This window comes from Ursus americanus, chromosome 15, assembly GCF_024610735.1.
Source record: "Ursus americanus isolate L20-20 chromosome 15, mUrsAme1.1.p, whole genome shotgun sequence".
Lineage (NCBI taxonomy): Eukaryota > Metazoa > Chordata > Mammalia > Carnivora > Ursidae > Ursus > Ursus americanus.
Window position 1 is genome coordinate 37,513,460 of NC_142141.1, and position 21,866 is coordinate 37,535,325.

Sequence of the window (21,866 nt, forward strand, 5' to 3'; positions counted from 1 at the left end):
TTTTTATATGGGCCGATAGTGCAATAATGAAACCCAAGAGAGGAGGGGCCCAGAGACACCTGCTCTCCCGCCAGGCGCTCGAAACCCCACCCGCAGCCCCCGCGCAGCTTCAGACCGGTTCCAGCTGGATTCCTAGGGCAGCTCAATCGCCAAATAGAATTCCAGCCCTTCCTTCGGCCGCAGCCAATCCCCGCCGCTCCTCGGGCTCCGAAACCGCAGCTGGCTCTGATTGGCCCACAGAGTTGGGGGCGGGCGGGAGGGTTTGGTGCCCACCCAGGAAAGGGGGTGGAGCCGGGTGTGGGCCCCCGGGAGGCGAAGCGGCCACTGCGCAGGCGTGGATGGAAACGGATACACAAACAAACAAAACCCACCACCCTGAGGCCTCTAGCTCTTCCCCGCCCACCTTTCTCGGGCTTCATCTCTCCCGCCTCCCAGTCGCCCGGCTTTCCCCGCCCCCGCCAACGTCTGGGCACGTCCCCCTCGCGGCGCGAGCCACGCACGGCGGTGCACTTAACCTCTCCCCGCCCGGCGCGGAGTTAGAGGCCGGGGCGGCGCGGGCGGCGCGCACTGCTGGTGGCCGGGAGTGGAGGCGAGAGCCCGGGCCTGCAGCCCCGCCGGGCGGAGGATGACTTGCTACCGAGGCTTCCTGCTGGGCAGCTGTCGGCGTGTGGCGGGCGGCCGGGCGGCGGTGCTGAGGGGGCCGGGCGCGGGAGGCCCCGCCGCGCGGCCGCGGCTCTGCGGTGACGGCGGCGGCCGGCGGCACCTGGGGCAGGGGCAGCCGCGCGAGCTGGCGGGCTGTGGCAGCCGCCCTGACGGCGGCTTCCGCCCGTCGCGGGTGGTGGTGGTGGCCAAAACCACCCGGTACGAGTTCGAGCAGCAGCGGTACCGTTACGCGGAGCTCTCGGAGGAGGATCTGAAGCAGCTGGTGGGTCCCGGCGGCCCCCCCTCCTCGTTGTGTGTGGGCTCGGCCCCCGTTCACTCCCAGGCTCGGCCGCGGCTTTGTGGTGTGGCGAGACCTCTCGGGACCACCCTTCTTCCTGGGCGCCCTAGATGCCCTGCCTTCCCGGCTCGATGACCTCCACTCCCTCTGGCTTCGCTCGTAGACACCCCCACCGCCGCGCTCTGTGTTTGTGTGTGTCGAGAGGGAGAGGGAGGGAGGGAGGGAAGGAGAGAGTCACTGTTACTGTAGAGAACCCCCCCCAAGATGGGGGAGGAAGACTTGGATGGGGTACAGGAGCTCCCAGTGGGAAGGGTTTGGGGATTCATTTGTGCCCTCGCTTGCCCCACCCCCTATTCTCCCTTTTGAGAATAGCAACAACAGCCCCGAGAAAGGTGGGCGGGTGGCTGAGGTCTGGACGCTCTGGAAACAGATCCTTAAGCCTCCCTGAGAAAAGGGGCCCCGGGGCGTCGCTGCGGAAGGTGGGAGAGAGGGCTAAGGTACCGCGGACACACCCCCTTTTACTCTGCAGGACTGCGAGGCCTGGGATACTCCGGACAGCCAGTCTGGGTGAGCCTTTTCCGTGATGGAACGTTGTCGTCAGTCAGGGTTCTAGCAGTTTGTTTTAAAAGCGCACGTGTTTTGAGTTCAGGGGATAGCAAGGGGGAAAATCTGACTTTGAATATATGCTATTAAATAGAAAGGGCAAGATAGAGGGCAGGTAAACTTGGTAATTATGAAATAAAAAGCCTACGTCCATACCGTAGCAGTATCTCTACAATAGACTCTGTTTAGTACAGATACTAATATCTTTGCAGAAGTATATAAATGCATCCAAGAAAAAAACCCCGAATATCCCTGTCTTCCCTCTCCTTTTGAGACTTCTGATCCCGTGCTTCCTGCCCACCAACTTTAGGAAAAGGAGAGTGACGATGCTACTATGAACAATGTGGAAATCTCTAATTGTTGATATCGTGCACCAAAAAGCTTTGGAATTACATGCCTATAACCAAATCTTGTAGAATTCTGTACAGGAGTAGACACCCTGTTTTAAACTTTTGGTATGGTTTGTAATCTTCAGATTTGTTTGTAATGTTTTGTACAGGTATCAAAATGAAGTTGTAAATCATGTCTGCTTAAGTACTGAATCTATTTTCAGCATTAAACTTGTTGATTCTTTAATGAGTTAATTGAGGGCCCCTGCTTTCATTAGATGGAATTGCTAGGTGCAGGTTTGTTTTCTTTCCTTTAGTGTTTGAAGATGTAGCAGTTTATAGAAAACCAATCAGTTTGAGTAGGAAGTTGGAGTAGTTTTGTCAGGGAGCGAAATTGGGGGTGAGCCAGGGAATAATAATTCAGAAGCAAGCACATCATTTCTGTGTTGGGAAAGAGGTGTGTTCCTTGGATTGTACTCTCAATTTTGCAAGAATTTTTTAGAAATTGTCAAATATATGTATAGATATGTTCTTTATACAATTTTATGAAAACCTCTCAGAACAATTTAAAATAGTACACTCCATTGGCCTATTTGGAGTGTGGGATTGGGAGTTAGGATCTTGGGGTCCTAGGCCCAGTTCTGTGTGGTTAACTTCCTAGGGGTCTTTTTAACTTCTCTGGGCCTTATGTGTGACAATGATACCTTTTCGTTGTACTGTTGGGTTTTCAAAGTGCTTTTGCCTAGTTCAGTATGTGAAATAGTAAGGTTGGACTACTAGATAGCTTCCAAGGCCTTTTTTAGTGCTGGCGTTTTGAAACTCTGGATAACTTTTCAAGGCCTCAAGAAAATGAGTGTCCTCTGAGTTAGGTTAATTCTGGGACCTCTGAACTAGATTGCCACTAATCAAAACTTTTAAAATGTAGGCAAATCAATAAGTCTTTAGAAATTGAACTACCTAGTGTACCCACTCTGAGTATCTAAGGAGAAATCTCTAATAGGTAAATATTTGTCTTTGGCTGGGTAATGCTGTTTGGGAGAAGAAAACTTTGAGTTAAAACTTCCGTACTGTAGAACACATGGTTTTGTAATGGCAAGGCAGTGAAACAGTTGTTGTCATTTCAATTACATTTCATTGGATTAGCTCCTTCCTGATTTGAGTTTGTTTTACCATTTATATTAAAGCCAGTATTAAGAATGGAATAGCATTAGGTGGAGTCCATGCCGAAGAATACTGAGCTGTGTAAAGTAGCTCTAAAATGGGATTCTGCGGTACTACTGATAAGCTGGTTGATATTGTTTGCTATTTTGCTGGGGTAAAAGATACCAAGACCTATGAATCATGTGAATTGGGAATAAAAGAAAGTGGCCATGGGCTTACTTTAGTCTTTGGCACCACACCTCTTGTCTGTAGTGTCCCGGTAACCTGAAGTTTTAGGTCAGAGGGTTCTCTTCTGTTGTGCAGGTGGTGGTTTTGTTGCAGAATAGGTCTCTGTTAGGTTATTTGTTAAAATGCAAATAGAAGATGAAGGATGAAGTGTCAGTGTAATTTTATACCGTCAGCCCTTATGGTGTTCTCACTTTGTAGAAACTTAAACAAATAGAGGAAATACGTCTTAGTTGTTAAAGCATGTACAGAGTACGTTTCTATCTTTCAAAGTTGGTCCAAGTCTGACTTCCAATTACTCTTTCATATTGGTTGCATTGCTTTATTTTTAAATCTTGCAGTAATGTTTCCTGTGAATTTCTAGGAAGGTGTACTGGCTCATTACCTTGCAAGGGCTAATTAAACTATTATTACGATTTACTTACATCATAAGAGATGCAGCTGTTGGCAGATGTGGATTTTTTTATTAATAGGGTCCATGGTACTCAACAAATTTAGATCTTTAGGTGAATCCAAGCTGATTGGAAAGGGTTTTGACATTGTAAACATGCCTTATTGGCCCAAGAGTAGGTTTTATTTAAAAATATTTTAGTGTATACCAAATAAGATATGAACTGTTTCCACTCTTCTCTCCCTCCACCCCAACCCCAGAAGCAACTTCTTTAATGGTTGCCATTTTTAGGTTGGTTTCTTTCTTTTCCTTCCTTCCTTCCTTCCTTCCTTCCTTCCTTCCTTCCTTCCTTCCTTCCTTCCTTCCTTAATCATCTTTATAATGGGATAGAAAATTTCATTTAGCAGTGCCTCTGTTACTGGATTAAGTTCTTCCTGGTTACCGCCTTCTCAGCATGTTTAGGACATGTAGCACCTTGGATTTTGTTTCCCTTACCGCGTGTCCTGAAAATGATGGTGTAGCTTAGGCTATAGTTCTTGGGCAGATACTTTTGCCACATGGTGTGCAATGAGTGCAGTGTATATGAGTATTTATCAAATTAAAGAATATGATCTGGAGTATTTCCAGGGCCTTCTAACAGAATCTCACTTCTTTCACATCTTTCAGATATAGGCACCAGAGTCGTCTATCTAAAGTGAACGTCTGGCCACTTTATTCCTCTGCTTAGAACTTCTCAAAAGCTTCCTCCCCATAAACCTGTAGAATCACCTAGGAAATTTGTTAAAATGAGGGTGCCTGAACCTTAGCACCCCAAGATTCTGATTCAGTTTGTGGAGACTTCAGTCTCTGCCTTTCTGAACCATACCCTTAAGTTTGCTAGCTCTGTCCAGGGATCTGCATTTTTTTTAATGTTTTTTTTATTATGTTAGTCACCATACAGTACATCCCTGGTTTCTGATGCGAAGTTCGATGATTCATTAGTTGCATATAACACCCAGTGCACCATGCAATACGTGCCCTCCTTACTACCCATCACCAGTCTATCCCATTTCCCCACCCCCTCCCCTCTGAGGCCCTCAGTTTGTTTCTCAGAGTCCATAGTCTCTCATGCTTCATTCCCCCTTCTGATTACCCCCCTTTTCTTTATCCCTTTCTTCTCCTACCGATCTTCCTAGTTCTTATGTTCCATAGATGAGAGAAATCATATGATAATTGTCTTTTTCTGCTTGACTTATTTCACTTAGCATTATCTCCTCCAGTGCCGTCTATGTTGCAGCAAATGTTGAGAACTCGTTCTGATAGCTGAGTAACATTCCATTGTATATATGGACCACAGCTTCTTAATCCAGTCATCTGTTGAAGGGCATCTTGGTTCCTTCCACAATTTAGCTATTGTGGACAATGCTGCTATGAACATTGGGGTGCATATGGCCCTTCTCTTCACTACGTCTGTATCTTTGGGGTAAACACCCAGTAGTGCAATGGCTGGGTCATAGGGTAGCTCAATGTTTAACTTTTTAAGGGACCTCCACACTGTTTTCCAGAGTGGGATCTGCATTTTTAACCAGCTCTCCAGGTTGGAAGTGGTCCCCAGATCACACTTTGAGTGTGATACAGCAGTGTATGGGAACCATCATGATCCTGACTTAGTATGCCAAACAAGGCCCTTCATGAACTGGCTCCTGTTTACCCCTTGAACTTCATTTCTGATCAATTTTTGTCTTGTGTTTCATTTTCCATTAATTTCAAACTGCTTTTATTTTCATTAGGTTGTGTGCTGATATAATTTTATTTACTTATGGATCAGTAGTGCATTAAAATGGTTCAAAATGTAAAAGATACAGAAGGGTGTACAATGAAAAATCTTTCTTTTATTCTTGTCACTGGGCACACAGTTTTTGTCCCTGGAAGTAGCCAGTGTTATCAGTTTCTTGTTTTTCCTTCCAGAAATAATCTATACATCCAATCAGCACAGTGAAATATTTTTCTTTGTCCCATCCCTTTTTACTTAGTGATAACATACTATTTAAGCTGTTCTGTAGCTTATTCTTACTTAAAATAGTATGTGTAGTATTCTATTGTGTGCATGTCTTAATTTATGAAAATATATTCTGTAATGAATAACATTTATGTTAATTTATTTGCGTGTGACTCAAGCTTGAGGATAAATACCTAAAGGTAGAATTGCTGAGTCAAAAGGCATGTGCATTTGAATTTTTATTATTTATTTTTTATTTTTTATTTTTTTAAGATTTTATTTATTTATTTAACAGAGACAGAGACAGCCAGCGAGAGAGGGAACACAAGCAGGGGGAGTGGGAGAGGAAGAAGCAGGCTAATAGCGGAGGAGCCTGATGTGGGACTCGATCCCATAACGCCGGGATCACGCCCTGAGCCGAAGGCAGACGCTTAACCGCTGTGCCACCCAGGCGCCCCGTGAATTTTTAATAGGTATTACCAAATTGCTTCCCTTAGAGGCTGTACCAACGTATACCTTCACCACAATGGGTGAAAGGTGTCCCCCCACCCCCACCCCAATAAGCAGTTTATCACATTTTGGGAGTCTTACCAAGCTGGTAGGTGAAAAATGGTATTTCAGGATGGTTTGATTTGCATCTGTCAGTGTCTTTACTTCTTCTGCAGCCTCTTTTACTTTGAAGGTTTCTCCTTCCTCTAGCCAATTCCTAGCCTTCCTTTGAGGTCAAGCTCCAGACATTACTTCCACAGGAAGCCTTCCTTGGTAACCTTGCTGTGCCCCTCTCTGGCTACCGAGGTTGTGTTTGGTGTTTTTCACTGTATCTTCCTAATACTTACGTATTTGAGCTTTCCACCTTTGAGTATAATCTGATTATTTTCTTCTCTAGACTTGAGGGCAAGGACCTCCTCATCTTATCATCCTCTCTACCTTCCCATCCCCACCAAAAAGGTTTCTGACTTTTTAAAAATCAGTTTTAGTTCTTTTCTCTTGGAGGCTTCCAGTCCAGAGCCTTATTTCCAGCTATCTTTCTTCCAAAAGATTTTAGCTGCTGAAAGCTTAAGGTTGAGGTTACCAACATGAGTTCCCCAAAAGAGTTTCATGGATAAATATGTTTGAGAAACATAAACATAAACAAAACAGGATTTTTATTTGATGATGGGATCTGGCAGGGGGCAGAAAAACATGTTAAATTTTGTGGAATACAACTTGGAAAACTTGGAAAAAAGGCTTATGGTATATTCCCTTCCATAAATATTTGCAGTTAAATAGAGTCCTGAAGATGTAAAAGGGTTGAATATTACAGTAGCTGAAATTCTACCATTAACGTAATCATTGACCAATGTGCTTTAGAGCCCTGATTTTCGCTCTTCACTGTATCAGGGTTATCAGGGGGAGATTTTAGAAACTATATATATGTGGCCAGCCTTCAGACTGTAAATAACATAATTTCTTACTGTGATCACTTTTCCTATATTTTTAATTATATGAATTATGTTTTGAGTAAAAAAAGTATCAATGCACATTAATATCTTCTCAGCTAGTAAAGTGTAAGTTCACTTTATTTTTCACTATCAGTAATCTTTGTTAATATGTAACAGAAATGTGTATTTCAGAATATCAGCAAGTGTGCGGGTTATTTCATGCCTTAGCAAAGTTCATTGTATATGATGTGGATTGTGCAGGAAATTCAACCAACCTCTGTAAGACATTTGTGTTCAAGGAGAGGTTAGCTAATTGGCTCTCTTCTTCCTAACTGAAAGTTGGTGGAATTAGGACAGAGGAACAGACTAGGTCTTGGCCTGTGTAGCTTAATCATTAAAATTGAGGTTTAGTGCCCTGAGTATTTACAGTTCTCAAGCAGGAGTGAAATATATAGCTAATTTAGGAATGTTAGGAGTCTGTAGTGGGCAAGTCCTAGATTAAGAGCAGGAGATAGAATTTTGATCCTGGCATCAGTCTATTAGCTTTATAAACTTGAGCAAGTAACCTAAGCTCTCTCTATTTATCAGCCTCTTTGACTTTGAAATAGGTGTAATAATGTCTGCTTTTCCTTGCTTACATAATTTTTAGGAAGATCAAATTAATCTATAATTTACATAATTTAAAGCAGCATAATTCTGATTTTTCAGCCACAATGATCATTATGTAAATGCCACTATTATTTACTAAATTATGTACCTAAAATGGTACTACTTTGGGCACTTCAGAGTAGGCTCCTTTATAAAATAGACCGCTAAAGGAACTGAAGATTTGTTCAATTTAACTCTTGCTTATGTAGTTTTTATTGTTGTTTTTAAGCCAATCTCTTGGAGGAAGTGACAGTTTTGAATTTCTTTACTTTCTTTTAAGAGGTATTTTTGTAGTGGAGAAAATAATAAAAACTATGATCTTTAAAAGTACAAGCTTACAGTGTCACTGTTGCCAACATTCATGAACTTTGTTGGTTAATTTGTTTAAAGAGTCACTTTTGAATATTGGTCAACACATTCATTGAGCACTTGCTAAGTGGGCATCCTGCTAGGTTCTGGGGAGCCATAGGTGATTAAAAAGGGTTCCCAGGGCGCCTGGGTGGCTCAGTCGGTTAAGCGTCTGCCTTCGGCTCAGGTCATGATCCCAGGGTACTGGGATCGAGTCCCACATTAGGCTTCCTGCTCCACGGGGAGCCTGCTTCTCCCCCTCTCTCTGCCTGCCACTCTGCCTACTTGTGCTCTCTGTCAAATAAATAAAATCTTAAAAAATAAAAATAAAAAAATAAAAAGGGTTCCCAAATGTTTGGAGAAAATATATTAAATTGTGTTATAACTGTTTATAAGTAGTCTATGGGAATACAGAGAAGGGAGAGAAAAATTTGGGAAAGGGCAAGAATGAAAGGGAAAAAGAAGACCTTTGAATTTTTTCAACTTTTAAGTAGACTTTCTAGTGATCTTTTTAAAGTTTAGATTTTCAGTTATGAAATATTTTTGCCACATTGAAAGCTTTCAAAATAGACACCTATATCTCCAGCTACTGAGCCTTAACAGATATAATATTTGCCACATTTGCTTGAAATATTTTTAAAGGAAATGTTATAATTAAAGGCCTGCCCTTCCACCTTTTCCCCCTCCCTGTGTCCCTAGAGGTAACCTCTAGCCTGCAGCTGTTATATGTATGTGTATGCACATATGTATACACAAATGTATCTTTCTCATGCCTGTGTTATACATAATATGACCATGTCCATAAAAAGTACACTATTTTGTGTGTCTTAAAAAAGTTACATCAATAATACATTCTTTAGACTGTGCGCCTGTTCTTTAGAAATTTGCTTTTCTTACTATTGGTTTTGAAACTTATTTGGTATGTGTTAATTCACTTTAAGTGCCATCTAGTATTACATTGTTTGGATAATTAGGTTTCCAGTTTTTTTAATTAAAAAATGCAATTAGAAGTACAAATAATATTTCCATAAGCATTGAATAGCTCCCCTATGCTGTCATTGGTACTTGGTAGACTTTTACATTTTTACCAATGTGATGAGCGTGAAATGATATCTTTTAAGTTCAGGATAGTTTGATTAAATATTAAAGAATAAGGAAGAATTTACATGTGAATGGGAGAGAGCCGTACTAGCAAGACAGGGGGAAGTTAATCTTTTTGCCAACAAAACGAACTTAAATGTTTTTGATTGTAATCCACAGTCAGAAAAATTTTACATCATGACTAAGTACACATGCTCATATTTGAAATAAAAGATAACATGAAACAACTGAGCTAGTTACATGTAGTAGAGTTGTTTTTTTTCTTAATATGGGTCGTGATCAGTAAATTGATGTGACAACCATTTTAAGGGCAGTTTGGAAATCATTGCTCAAGAATACGGATATAGAAGCTAAATAGGTAGGCCGGACCTTATAAAGGTATTAAATGTCACGTGCAGGAGTTGGCTTTATGTCCTAGTAATTTTCAGTCTTTTTTAGCAGGAGAATACAACTGTCAGTCCTACTCTCTATCCCCACAAGAGTGGAGTGAAGGGTGAATTTTTCTGAGACGTTAGCATTCTGGGGCTAGTATAAAGGCAGGCTTCTGATAGTGGTGGTTAGGTTGGCGGAATGGGAAATAAAGACTGAAGGAAGTAGTTAGCAGTGTTGGAGGCGGGCTATTACATGAGACCAGCTAAGTTGGTGTTGTCCAGAAGTCAGGTGGTGGCAGCATGAATGTGAGGGACAGATGGGAGAAGCAGCTTACAGGTATATTTACTGTACTTTGCCACTGACCGGCAATGGAGATTGAGTGTGAGGGAAGAATAAAGGGGACACCTGGGTTTATTCTGTTGATTATATAAATATAAGTATTATTAACTGATATATGAGACTGGGAAGAGCAAATTTGAAGGAGGAATATGTCATCAGATTTGGATGGTTTTGGGGAGAGGTACTTGATCTACCAGTGGGGGGATTTAATGTAGGCCTTTGAAGATTTGGGCCTTTAGCTCAAGAGAATGGCGTGAGTTGACAGTATGTATTTCATAGTTACTGGTGCGTACTTGAGAGATCAAGTCCCTGGAGTGGGGAGATAAGGAAAATGAAGTGGGAGCAGATAAGTTAAAGATGGAACCTGAGCAATCCCAACATATGAAGGAGTAGGTAAACAGAATAAAAAGAGGAGGGGCGCTTGGGTAACGCAGTTGTTAAGCGTCTGCCTTCGGCTCAGGGCGTGATCCCGGGGTTCCAGGATCGAGCCCCACATGGGGCTCCTCCGCTGGGAGCCTGCTTCTTCCTCTCCCACTCCCTCTGCTTGTGTTCCCTCTCTTGCTGGCTGTCTCTCCGTCAAATAAATAAATAAAATCTTAAAAAAAAAAAATGCAGAAGCAGAAAGAGAATGATGGAGAAAGTAAAGTTAAGCACCTAGGAGAAAGGAGAGTGAAACTGAAATGATCCCAGATAAATGCCAAATATAGCTAAAGAAATACATAGTTTTCACTGTACCAGGCCTGATCATGCTAGGTGGAATAGTTTACTTTCTAGCTGTTGACTAGGTGTTACTAATCATTTTAAGGCGATTCTTCCTGTATGTTTACACTTAACATTTATTGTACCATTTAGTTAAGCGGGTATGCTTTTAGGAGTGCTTAGGGGCGCCTGGGTGGCTCAGTCATTAAGCGTCTGCCTTCGGCTCAGGGCGTGATCCCAGCGTTCTGGGATCGAGCCCCACATCAGACTCCTCCGCTAGGAGCCTGCTTCTTCCTCTCCCACTCCCCCTGCTTGTGTTCCCTCTCTCGCTGGCTGTCTCTTTCTCTGTCAAATAAATAAATAAAATCTTTAAAAAAAATGCTTAAATTATGAATCGTGAGTTTTATGTACCAAATTGTCATTGTTTCAGAAAGTTTGTGCATTTCTTACGTGTTAAATTTAAAAAGACCTATTTCCTTCCCTTATTGAGCTTTCATGTGAATTAGTACATAGAGTACAAAGTAGTAACATTCAACTGACTAGTAAAACAAGTCTTAAACATTTGTATTTGTAATAAACTCAAGTAAAAATATCTATGATATTTTAATAAAAGTGGTTGGATCATTTAGGAAATAGCCTATCACATCTAACTTTAAGGTAGGCAAATTTTTGTTGGTTCAGAATCAAGTAAAACCGTACTAACCATCTCTCAGTAATACGGATCAAGTAAATATCTATGCATATAGATCTTTCACAGAAAGCCTTGAAGCTAGAGACCCCAGGGAGAGAGTAGAGATGAAGAGCATCCTGATCCATATTTACTGAGAGATGGTTAGTACGGTTTTAATTTGTAATTGGATAATGATAGTATAATAATCTGAATGCTAATGCTATGTTCATTTATATTCAGAAATTCTCTTAAAACAGTTTTTCAAACCTGTTTTTTTTTTTAATTAAAGTAAATGAAGGATTATCTAATTATGACCTTGGTCACTGCTTTCCTTTAAAAAAATATTTTTGATGTTGGTATGGTCTAAATATGAAGCTTATGTCTAGGTGTCAAAGTGTTGTACAGATGATGAGATCTAGTGTGTCTTTGTGAGTTAACATCTATATATTAATTATCAAATAGCCAAATGTGTCCTGACCTCCTCTCTTGATTGCCCTTAGATTATAGACTGAGGGCAAAACTATTTTAAAACTCTTGACCCCGTATTCATAAACCAAAGACTGGAAAGGTAGATATCAAAATATTAACATAAACTGTTCTGGGACAATAAGACTATATTTATTTTAAATTTTCTTTATGTATCTTCCATGTTTTGTTATAAATTTTTTTAAAAGATAAAATACATATTAAGGATGCTATCTAAAATTTGGTTTTACTTTATTGTTCAGTAATAATCTAAAACAAAAGAATATACTTAAGATTGTCTTTTGGACAGGTACTTGAAAAACTGATACTGTGTCATTAAGAGGCAGGGTATAAGGGAAGTTGGAGAAGGAAAGAAAATAACATGTTTTTTAATTCTCACATTCATTCTACTGGACATATTTCCTAGTTGATTAAACGGATGTGAACTTCTCTCTCAACATTTTACTTTATGGATTATTTCGAAGACATATACTTTAAAAGGAGAATAGTAATGGTAAAATAGTGACATTGTAAAAATGTCACTCCAATGGACTGGGAAAGATAATTCTTGAAGGATATATGTCTTTATATCTAAGAGTTACCCAATTTCAGGGAGCTAACCCAGCCTTTGTTTGGATTGCGTGGGGTAAATTCCAAATAGAGTTCATAAATGTGAATAGAAGAGAGCTGCAAATCCAAGTGGAACAAAGGTCATCTAGCTGCCTTCTAAAATACTAGTTTAGCTTTGGTCTTCAAGTAGCCACATGTGATGTGTTAAAAATCCATTAAAAAAACCCTCAAGTTGAAAAATAAGCAAATTTTGAGATTCTGTTAACTACATGATTCAGGAAACTTAATGCTGCTGTATTTGGTATTGAAACCAAATTATGATTTTCTGAAATCAGACTTTCTAGTTCAGTTTGAATTCGTAGTCATAAAAATGTGCCTTAAAAAAAAAAAACCCATTGTATTTTTCATAAGGCTTTTTAAAGAGCTACGTTATAATGTGTAATATATGTCCTATAATGAGACAGAGTTTGTTTTATCTTGATATAGCTTGCATTGAAAGGCTCTAGCTACAGTGGACTGCTTGAACGGCATCATATTCACACCAAAAATGTAGAGCACATTCTAGATAGTTTACGGTAAGTTAATGGGTTTGGATACTTGATGGGCTTTTGTATTCAGGACTTCCAGTTTTAAATTTTGCTAGCAGATGATCCTGAGATTTTTAGTAAAGATTGCCATTATAAAATCATTTTCAGAAAATTATATTGTTAATGGAGTTGATATCATAGTGTTTCTAAGGAAATTTTTATTGTACTCTGAAAATTTCACAGATTTTCAGTTAATATTTGGCCTGAGAAGTGCCTTTTCTACAGAGAGAATTCTGTATACATTAGGCTTCAACTGTATGTATAATGTTTTATTAAACTGAAAACTGGATCATATGGGTGTTCATTAAAATATTCTTTGAATGTCTAAAAATTATAGGAACTTGAGTTAATTAATGCAGTCAGTGGATAAGTTTATATGAGAATCAGTGTGCGAACATGCAAAGTAGAAAGTATTTTAGTCACTGTTTCAGTGTCTGACACTGAATGAGTATTTGTTGGATTTAAAATAATGACTTTTATAATTTACTTTTTAATTAAAGTCTCTTGAGTTTTGTTATACTTCTCGACCATTTTTGTATTAGTGAATTTTAGCATCAGAGGAATAGAGAAGATGAAATGAAATTCTAATCTATTGATACTGCTGTTTGTCAGGAGCAAAAACGAGATGTTTTTGAAGCACATGGAGTTTCGGGATAGTCATTAACTTTCAGTTTATTCATATACTTCCTGACCATAGTAAATCGGCTGTCGTAATTAAATAAATGAAAATGAAGTTAACCTTGCAAAACTAAACATTAATTTGTTTATAAAACAAGTTTGGTTATTTTACATCATTGTAATAACCTGCCTCTCAAAACATCCTTCATGTTATTAGTGGACATTTTATAAAACCTTTACTTTTTTATCCTAGGAATGAGGGAATTGAGGTTCGTCTAGTAAAGAGGAGAGAATATGATGAAGAGGCTGTTCGATGGGCAGACGCTGTCATAGCTGCAGGAGGTAATAGTTTCACAGAGGTAAAGATGTTGGAATATGGAAACGCTCTTTACTGTGCATTTCCAGATACCCTATGCTCTAGCTGTAATGAAGCCTTCAGAATCCTACCACGAGGTGCATTTTGGGATTTTTAGGATAAGATTTAAAATATCTGCTATATATAACATTTCACTTTTTCAGTGAATGATGTTATTGTGAGGTTCTGTGTCTATTTCTGTGTGTATATTTAAGGTGTACATTTAACTTCAAATATGATTCAAAGGATGAGTTGTAACTATTTTGGTTTAGTTACGCCACTCTTAAGCAATTTCAAAACTTTTTTTTTTTTTTTAAGAGTTCAATGAGATTAGATAAATTCCATCCAACCGTGGCTCTAATATACTTACAGCTATTTTTCCTGGGCTTTATTATTAAGTAAGTGGATATTGTTGCTAAAGCTTTAATTTGATAGCATTTGTTAGAAAAATCTGCACTGGACGCTTTGTTGGATGTATTCTGATTATGAATTTGGACTGATGTTATGACAGAAGCAAAGAGATTTGTTAGTAGAAGTGATAGGATTAGAGCAGTGGTTCCCAGCTGGGGGGCTACTACGGGGCATTTAGCAGGTAGAGGCCATGGCTACTGCTAAACGTCCTGTAATGCTCAGGACCCCCTCCCCCAACAAAAAATTATCTGCCCTAAAATGTCAGTTGTGCCACTGTTGAGAAATCCTGGATTAGGGATAACGGGTAGAAAGGAAGTGGAAGAGACTGTGGTGGTCAGCAGGGTGGAGTAGGAGTGTGATTGTTGAAACAAAAGTACTCGTGTTCAAAATGATGTTAAAAACTAGTTTTGTAACAAATCTGGTTATGTCTTATGTCCTTTAGGTGATGGCACGATGCTTCTGGCAGCAAGTAAGGTCTTAGACAGACTTAAACCAGTTATTGGAGTAAACACTGATCCGGAACGGTAAGGAAAAACGTGTTCTTTTTGTTTGGTATGTGTGTGTTATACATACAGTTATTCTTTGCTTTGCATAGTATCTATTTCTGATAAGTCTTAAATTTGGGGAGCTCTTTATTTTCTCTACTGTAGTCACATCGCTGTGCTCTGTTGCTACAGGGAGTTTACTGTGGTGCGTCATGTTTAAGTGGAAGTATCATTGCTCCTGGTTATCCTGAATCTTAGAACCGTGCTCCAGAAACATTTTAGAGATGAAATTCAGGCATGTACAATTCGTTTCTACTTTTAGTAGAATTTTCTTCTATGGGGTGGTTTTCAAGGACCTAGCTCTTATGTGTAGCTCAGGCATGAGATATATATATGTGTTTAGCTACTACTGGTGGTAGAAAATTATGATATGGGATGGACAAGTCTTCACATTGGACTTCCCAGGTAGTCTGGGAGTAGTACCTTTTGGCAGAATAGACCTGAGCCCTTGACCTAGTTGGTTATTGGTGACCTTTGGTATTGCTGAAGAGGTATGAGTTCATGTCCCATCTTCTGCTCTTCCTTGTCTCTCATCTACATTCCTGCTTATGCCTCTGCTGATTTTCTAGGTGACTTCATTGACTTAATGAAGAGACCAAACCCTGTCATCACTTCTTTTTTTCTTTCCTCAGCTTCATTGACATTTAGCATCATTCTATTCCAGCCACCCACAGCCATGACCATACCTGGACTTTATGATCATCTAGAATTGCCCCATCTCTCAAATCTTAGTTCCACTCTGACCACAGCCTCCTACTCTTAACAGCGGTCTTATTTCCTCAATCCTGCTAAATCTGCCCTTTGGTTTTCAGAGTGTTGAACCCCTCTATTTTCTTAATTTTCCCTCACTTCATTCACATTCTTGACAAAAGTCGCTCTTTCCTTTCTCCCTTTCTCTCTTTCTTTCTTTCCCTCCCTCCCTCCCTCCCTCCCTCCCTTCCTTCCTTCCTTCCTTCCTTCCTTCCTTCCTTCCTTCCTTCCTTCCTTCCTTTCTTCCTTCCTCTCTTTCCCTCCCTCTCTTCCCGTGGTGGGGGGAGAGGGAGAGAGAGAGAGAGAATCTTAAGCAGGCTCCACACCTAGTGTGGAGCCCATGCAGGACTCGATCTCAAAACCATGAGCCCAAATCAAGAATTGGACGCTTAACCAGCTGAGCCACCCAGGATCCCCTCTTGACAAATCTCTTAAACATTTTGTACCACTGTCTTTCTGCTCAATCCCGCATCAGTCGGTCACCCTTTTTATTCCTTCATTAGCACTGCTGAGGCCATTTGGAGGAACAAAATAGAAACTTAAGCTTGGCGGCTTGTTTGGGCCCAAATTTACTTCCAATTTGTCATTTCTAGCACTTAGAACTTGACCCTCAGAGTTGTTCAAAAAACTTCGCGTGGCTCAGGTCTTCCTCTCTCTTCCCCATTCTCTGCAATAGCTTCTTCAAAGTTATTTAATTTCTGTATGCTCCTTGCTTTCCTTACTTTTCCTCCTTCAGCATTAGGCTTCTCTTACTTCATAAAGGAGATGGAAATCATTGGACTTTTCAACTTTTCCCTGGCTTTGAAAGAAAATCTTGTTCTGTTATTTGTTCCCTTTCTTCCCCTCTCTCCAACATGCTTCCTCGGAGGCTAAAACCTTTTTAAAGACTATCCTCTTTTAAGAAAATTTAATAAATCCTTTACCCTGTGTCTTTCTCTTGGTTATTATTCTTTTTTTTCCTCTTTACCCCGTATCTTGGTATCTCTACGTCCTTATTTAAGTTAATGTTTTGCCATCTTTGCCATCTTTTCTGGATTGCCTCCAACCAGTTCATATTGACATTCTTTTTGCCTTACCAGTGATGTCCTGGTTACTGAACTTAATGAACATTTCAGTCCTTGTCTTACTTGATTTCTGGGAAATTTTTGCTCCTTTGTTGCATCTGTACTTCTTTGGCATTTATAACCTTCTCCCCCTTTCTTCCTACCCTGGTGGCTACTTCTTTGTCTCTTTTGAAGGATGTTATATTTAAGTCACTGCTTAAATAATGGCATTTTCACATATCCTCTGGGCCATCTTTCTCTCTTTAACTTTTTATACTGTCTCCAGAATAACTGATTAATATCTGTAGTTGAACTTAAATCCTGGTGACTCCAAAATATTTATAGCCAACATTGATCTTGCTTCCACTCTCATCCTTATTTACATTCTCTTCCCACTGTAGCCAGAGTAATCATTTTATGAAAGCTTGATAATATTATCTGACTTCTGTGCTCAGAATCTTATGGTGGCTCCCTGTCTAACCCAGGATAAAATCTAATTCTTTACTCTGACTTGGGCGACCAACTCACCCTGGTTTGCCAGGGACTTCCCTAGTTTTAGCACTGAAAGTTCCATGTCCTGGGAAAATTGTCAGTCCTAGGCAAACTTGGACAGTTGGTCACCTGAACAGTGACATAGAAGACACTACATTTTCTGGTCCCTGGCTATCCTTCTCTCCTGTTATTTTTCTCTTTCTTCATGCTATTCTAGCCATACTTTCCTCTACTTGAAAGTATCCAGTGGCATTAACAATGTAGCATGTCTGGCTGACTCAGTCTTAGAGCATGGGACCCTTAATCTCGGGGTTTAAGTTAAACAAGAGTTTAAATCCTATATTGGGCATGGAGCCTACTTAAAAAAAAAGAAAAAAAAACGGCAACATGTCTACAAATGAAACCGTTTCCTTTCCCTTCCCCTACCATACTTGATGAATGGAACCAACGTGTGCTGAAGCAGGGCCCACCCGCCCCTCACCCCCTTTATCACATTGGTCTATGGCTCTAGTGCTGAGTTCTTGGGAGCTTACCTTTGAGTCCATCTCTTGCCATCCTCACTGCTACTGAACACAGGCCTTTGTAATTTGTTGTTTAAATTACCGCAGTAGCTTCCAGTCTTGCTCGTTCCAACCCATCCATTACACTTTATCTTCATGTTCTTTCTGAAGTACAAATCTGATTGTATCTCCTTCTAAATTAAAATCTTTTAGGGTTTTTCCATGACCTTCAGAATATGTTGCAAATTCCTTAGTATAGTAATATGATCTTTCACCATCTGTTGCCTATTTGGTTTTTTAGTTTCATTGATCCTCATTTACTCGTAGGCACTATACTTTCTTAAGTTAAGAAATAATTACTGAAGTCCTTCTAGGAACAGCCTAGGATTCTTCCTAAGGCTGTTTTTTTTTTTTTTTTTTTTGAATTGCATTTTTTACCCAGTTTTGTTGAGCTATAACTGACATACAGATTGCATAAATTTAAGGTGTACCGCTTTAATAACTTAGACATAATGTGAAATGATTACCACAGTAAACTTAGTGTACATTTATCATCTCATATAGATATGAGAAAAAAGTGTTTTTCTGGCGATGAGAACTCTTAGGATCTACTCTCTTAATAACTCAAATATACAGTAGTATTAACTATAGGCCTTACGTTGTATTGTTACATCCCCAGTATTTGTTTATCTTATAATTGGAAGTTTTTACCTTTGACCACCTTCACCTAATTCCTCCACTAACCACTCTGACCTTAAGTGTAACTGTCAGGTATGAGCATCTGCTAACACCATGGATGGAGGCTTTTCCACTGGTGAGGAGGTTTGTTGATACTTGAAACAGTAGGTTGTGAAAGAGTAAGAGGAAGAGTTCTCCAGAAGGTGCATATTGTTTTCATGCCCTTATACATGCTTTTGCCTAGAGTGCCCTTATACCACTTACTCAGTTGTGTAGTTGTTCATTGAAGACTGCTGCCTCTCCTGGACTCTGACTATAATTCTCTGTAGAGAGCATATTATTTTCTGCTTGGTTGTCTCTTCCATTAGACTATAAAGTTCTTGAGTATAGGATTGTATTTTAATTCCTCTAACACTGATACGATATTATACATAGTCCACAAACAATAAACCTTTGAAATGAGTGATTAAATGATCTTAGGGAGTAGGGCTAGGACCCCAACCTAGCTGGGTAAGTATTTCTTTTTTTTTTTTTTTTTTTTTAAGATTTTATTTATTTATTTGACAGAGAGACAGCCAGTGAGAGAGGGAACACAAGCAGGGGGATTGGGAGAGGAAGAAGCAGACTCCCAGTAGAGCAGGGAGCCCGATGCAGGGCTTGATCCCAGGACCCTGGGATCACGCCCTGAACCGAAGGCAGACGCTTAACGACTGAGCCACCCAGGCGCCCCAATATTTCTTGAATATAAGTAATCGAGATCATTGGTTCAGTAATTATTTTTTGATTGCCTTCAGTGTTGATGCGTTTATATTTTAGAACTTCTTAATGGCATATTTCTGTATCATTAAGAGATTCTTTAGTGATCACATTGTATACAGGTTGTTGAAATATATTTTCCTTCAAAAAGCTGGCTTACTACTCATATAAGCTTGTGGGAATTTTGAAACTGGTAAACGGGCAGTATTGCTTCTCTAATTTCTACCTAGAATAATAGGCTTTAGAAGTCGTTTGGTTTCTCTTCTTGTCTCCAGGCCAATAGTGTATTAAGCCTCCTAGCTTGTTTGGTAATTCAGGTTGCCTGACTTCTTTTTCTTAAGTACTCTGATGACTCACAAGGCTTAAATAAGCCCAGAAGTTAATTTCAATTTAAATTTCCTCTCCTCAGTATTAGTTATCAAATGCTGCATAACAGATCAGACCAGAAATTAGAGGCTTCAACAGTAATAATCAATTATTATTGCTCATGGTTTCTGTGTATCTGGAATTCAGAAGCTTGGCTGGGTGGTTTGGTTTGACATTTCTCATGAGGTTTTAGTCAGCAGGGCCTGCCGGCACCTGAAGGCTGGACTTGGGCTGGAGGATACCCTTCTAAGATGGTTCACTTACATGGACTCATCTAAATTAAATATAAAACTTCGGTGTGTCTTGTCTGTATTCTGCGTTCGGTTTATTGAGCCCAGTAAATAATTATGACATTTGAATGCTTCGTAATTAAAATGGGATAGAAGGCATGTGGTAGCTAGCCTCCAGGGTAGCTGCCTAGCATTCACTCCTTTATGTGGTTCTCTCCCTGCTTCTGTATTCCGTCAGGGTTGGCCTGTGTGACCCGTGGAATATGGTATGACAGTGTGTGGATTCCAAGGCCAGGTCATAAATGGTATTACAGCTTTTGTATTAGTCTCTTGGATTGCTCGTTCTGGGGTAAGTCAGCTAGCATGACGTGAGGATACTCAAGCAGCCCCGTGGAGAAGCTCTCATGGGGAAGAATTGAGGCCTGTTGCCAATTGCTCGCACCAATTTGGCAGCCTTGTGAGTGAGCCACATTGAAAGTGAATCCTCCAGGCCAAGTTAAGCCTTCCGGTGCTAACAGCCCTGGCTGGGCTCTGCCTATAATCTCATGAGAGATTGTTCTCTCTCAGTGTTGTAGACCTGTAGTGGACCCTAGCAGGTATTGTTCTATCAAATGACTGTTGATACCCTCTATATACTTAGCACCGTGTAAAAGTGTTGCAGTGAATATAAAAATTAAAAAACTTAGGGCCTAGTCTTAATTTCAGTGTTGATCCTCACAGATAAAGAAATTGACCTGTCACAACTTGGTAAAAGACTTTTTTTCTGTTCTTCATGCTTATAAGTTAATGTACAGTTATTAAGAGTTTGTTTTGCCAAGTCTCCTCTTAACCTTTCCTTCAAGATCAAAGCATCATGTAAATGATGATGATTGAGCTTTCTGGACACATTTCCTCATGTTAGGTGCCACGTTCTCTCATCTTCCTGTATCAGCTTTAGGCAATGTTAACACTTTTTAATTTGCAATTAAAAAAAAAATTTGTCTTCTATGTCAAGCCCTTAACTCCCTGAAGGCAGTTCACCCTTATATATTTTTTGAATAAATGATAGGATTGGATTAGCTTTATGATTTCTCTTTATGACTTAGAATATCTTAAATGATATTTAAAAGGGATTTATGGTTCACTTTCACATATAGTGTGATTCGTCACAATAACCTTTTGAGATTAGTGGTTTTATCACCCTTTTAGAGATGCGAAAGCTGATGCTAAAGTGACTTGCCCAAAGTTTATGTTAAATAATTTAAAGGTAGGGTGCAAACACCACTATACCTTTAGGTAATTTTGTAGGGTAATCAATCGGTGGCACGTGTGCTGTTTAGTTTCACTGTGTTGTGGAAACTTTAGTAGTGTGTTTTATGGCATTGAAGCTGGGTATAAAACCACTATTTCTATTTGGTTTTTTGTCTTACTGAAAGTACAGAAAATTTTGTGGCAAAAAAAAAAATGAAGTATAAAACAGAAATTTACAAAATTTCATGTCTGGCTTTTGTAGTTTAGTGATACCTTTTGCATTAATTTTTTTCTTTTTTCCTTTTTCTTCCCTTTACACCACTACAAATCTCGTAAAGGTCCGAGGGTCATTTATGTCTTCCTGTTCGATATACACATTCCTTCCCAGAAGCCTTACAGAAGTTCTATCGTGGTGAGTTCAGGTAGGAATTTCTTACGGTCGTTTTATAAATACCTTTATGTGCCATTAGAAATGCTATTGTATAGAACAAGTTAGAGAATATTTGGCTTAGTGCATAGTTATGTATTACTCTTTATGGCTACTGTTATTAGCTGAGTCACACACACCTCTACCTTTCTTCTAGTCCAACTGGAACTGTGTAGAGAAACCCTGACAAATGCCACTTGGCCTGTAACCCAAATGCAAGTAGAGGGGTATTCTCCATCAGTGAGATAGAGGCCATGTTTCTATTTTCTTAACGTTGTTACATGTTCTTAGCAGTTTGGTAGAAAGCTAGTTGAAACTATTGGCCAAAAATAAGCGTTCACGTTCTGAGATTTTATATTTATATCCTCCTCTCCCATCCAGAATGCCCGAGGGTTGGGTTTACTCCACCGTTCTGAGGTTCCCAGTCTCTTTATTTTACATATTTAAGTGTTTCTTTAGTAGGGGGCTGTTTTGTCATATTTCTTTCACTTAATTTGTTCAGTGGTCAGACTATCCTGAAAAGAGAAGAGTGGAGGGAGGAGCTGAGATGGGGTTGGTGATTATAGTAGAGATCGAGAGCCAAGTTGGACGACTTTTTATTTCCTAACTTGGACCAGA

The 21,866-nt window shown here is 39.8% G+C and overlaps 1 protein-coding gene across 3 annotated transcripts in view; it reads left to right on the top strand.

Annotated features, from left to right (window-relative positions):
* The first annotated feature begins 339 nt into the window (after nucleotides 1-339).
* The window catches only part of NADK2 (NAD kinase 2, mitochondrial), a 42,611-nt gene continuing 21,084 nt past the window's right edge, over nucleotides 340-21,866 (top strand). The window contains exons 1-5 of one of the 3 annotated variants that reach the window (XM_045787270.2): nucleotides 340-925; nucleotides 12,747-12,835; nucleotides 13,719-13,807; nucleotides 14,674-14,755; nucleotides 21,160-21,243. In XM_045787270.2, the coding sequence (XP_045643226.1) occupies nucleotides 626-925; nucleotides 12,747-12,835; nucleotides 13,719-13,807; nucleotides 14,674-14,755; nucleotides 21,160-21,243 (644 nt within the window). In that variant the 5' untranslated portion in view covers nucleotides 340-625. Of the gene's footprint in view, nucleotides 926-1,218; nucleotides 1,508-12,746; nucleotides 12,836-13,718; nucleotides 13,808-14,673; nucleotides 14,756-21,159; nucleotides 21,244-21,866 lie in introns of those variants that run through there. The other 2 variants (XM_045787272.2, XM_045787273.2) reach the window with 2 other exon arrangements.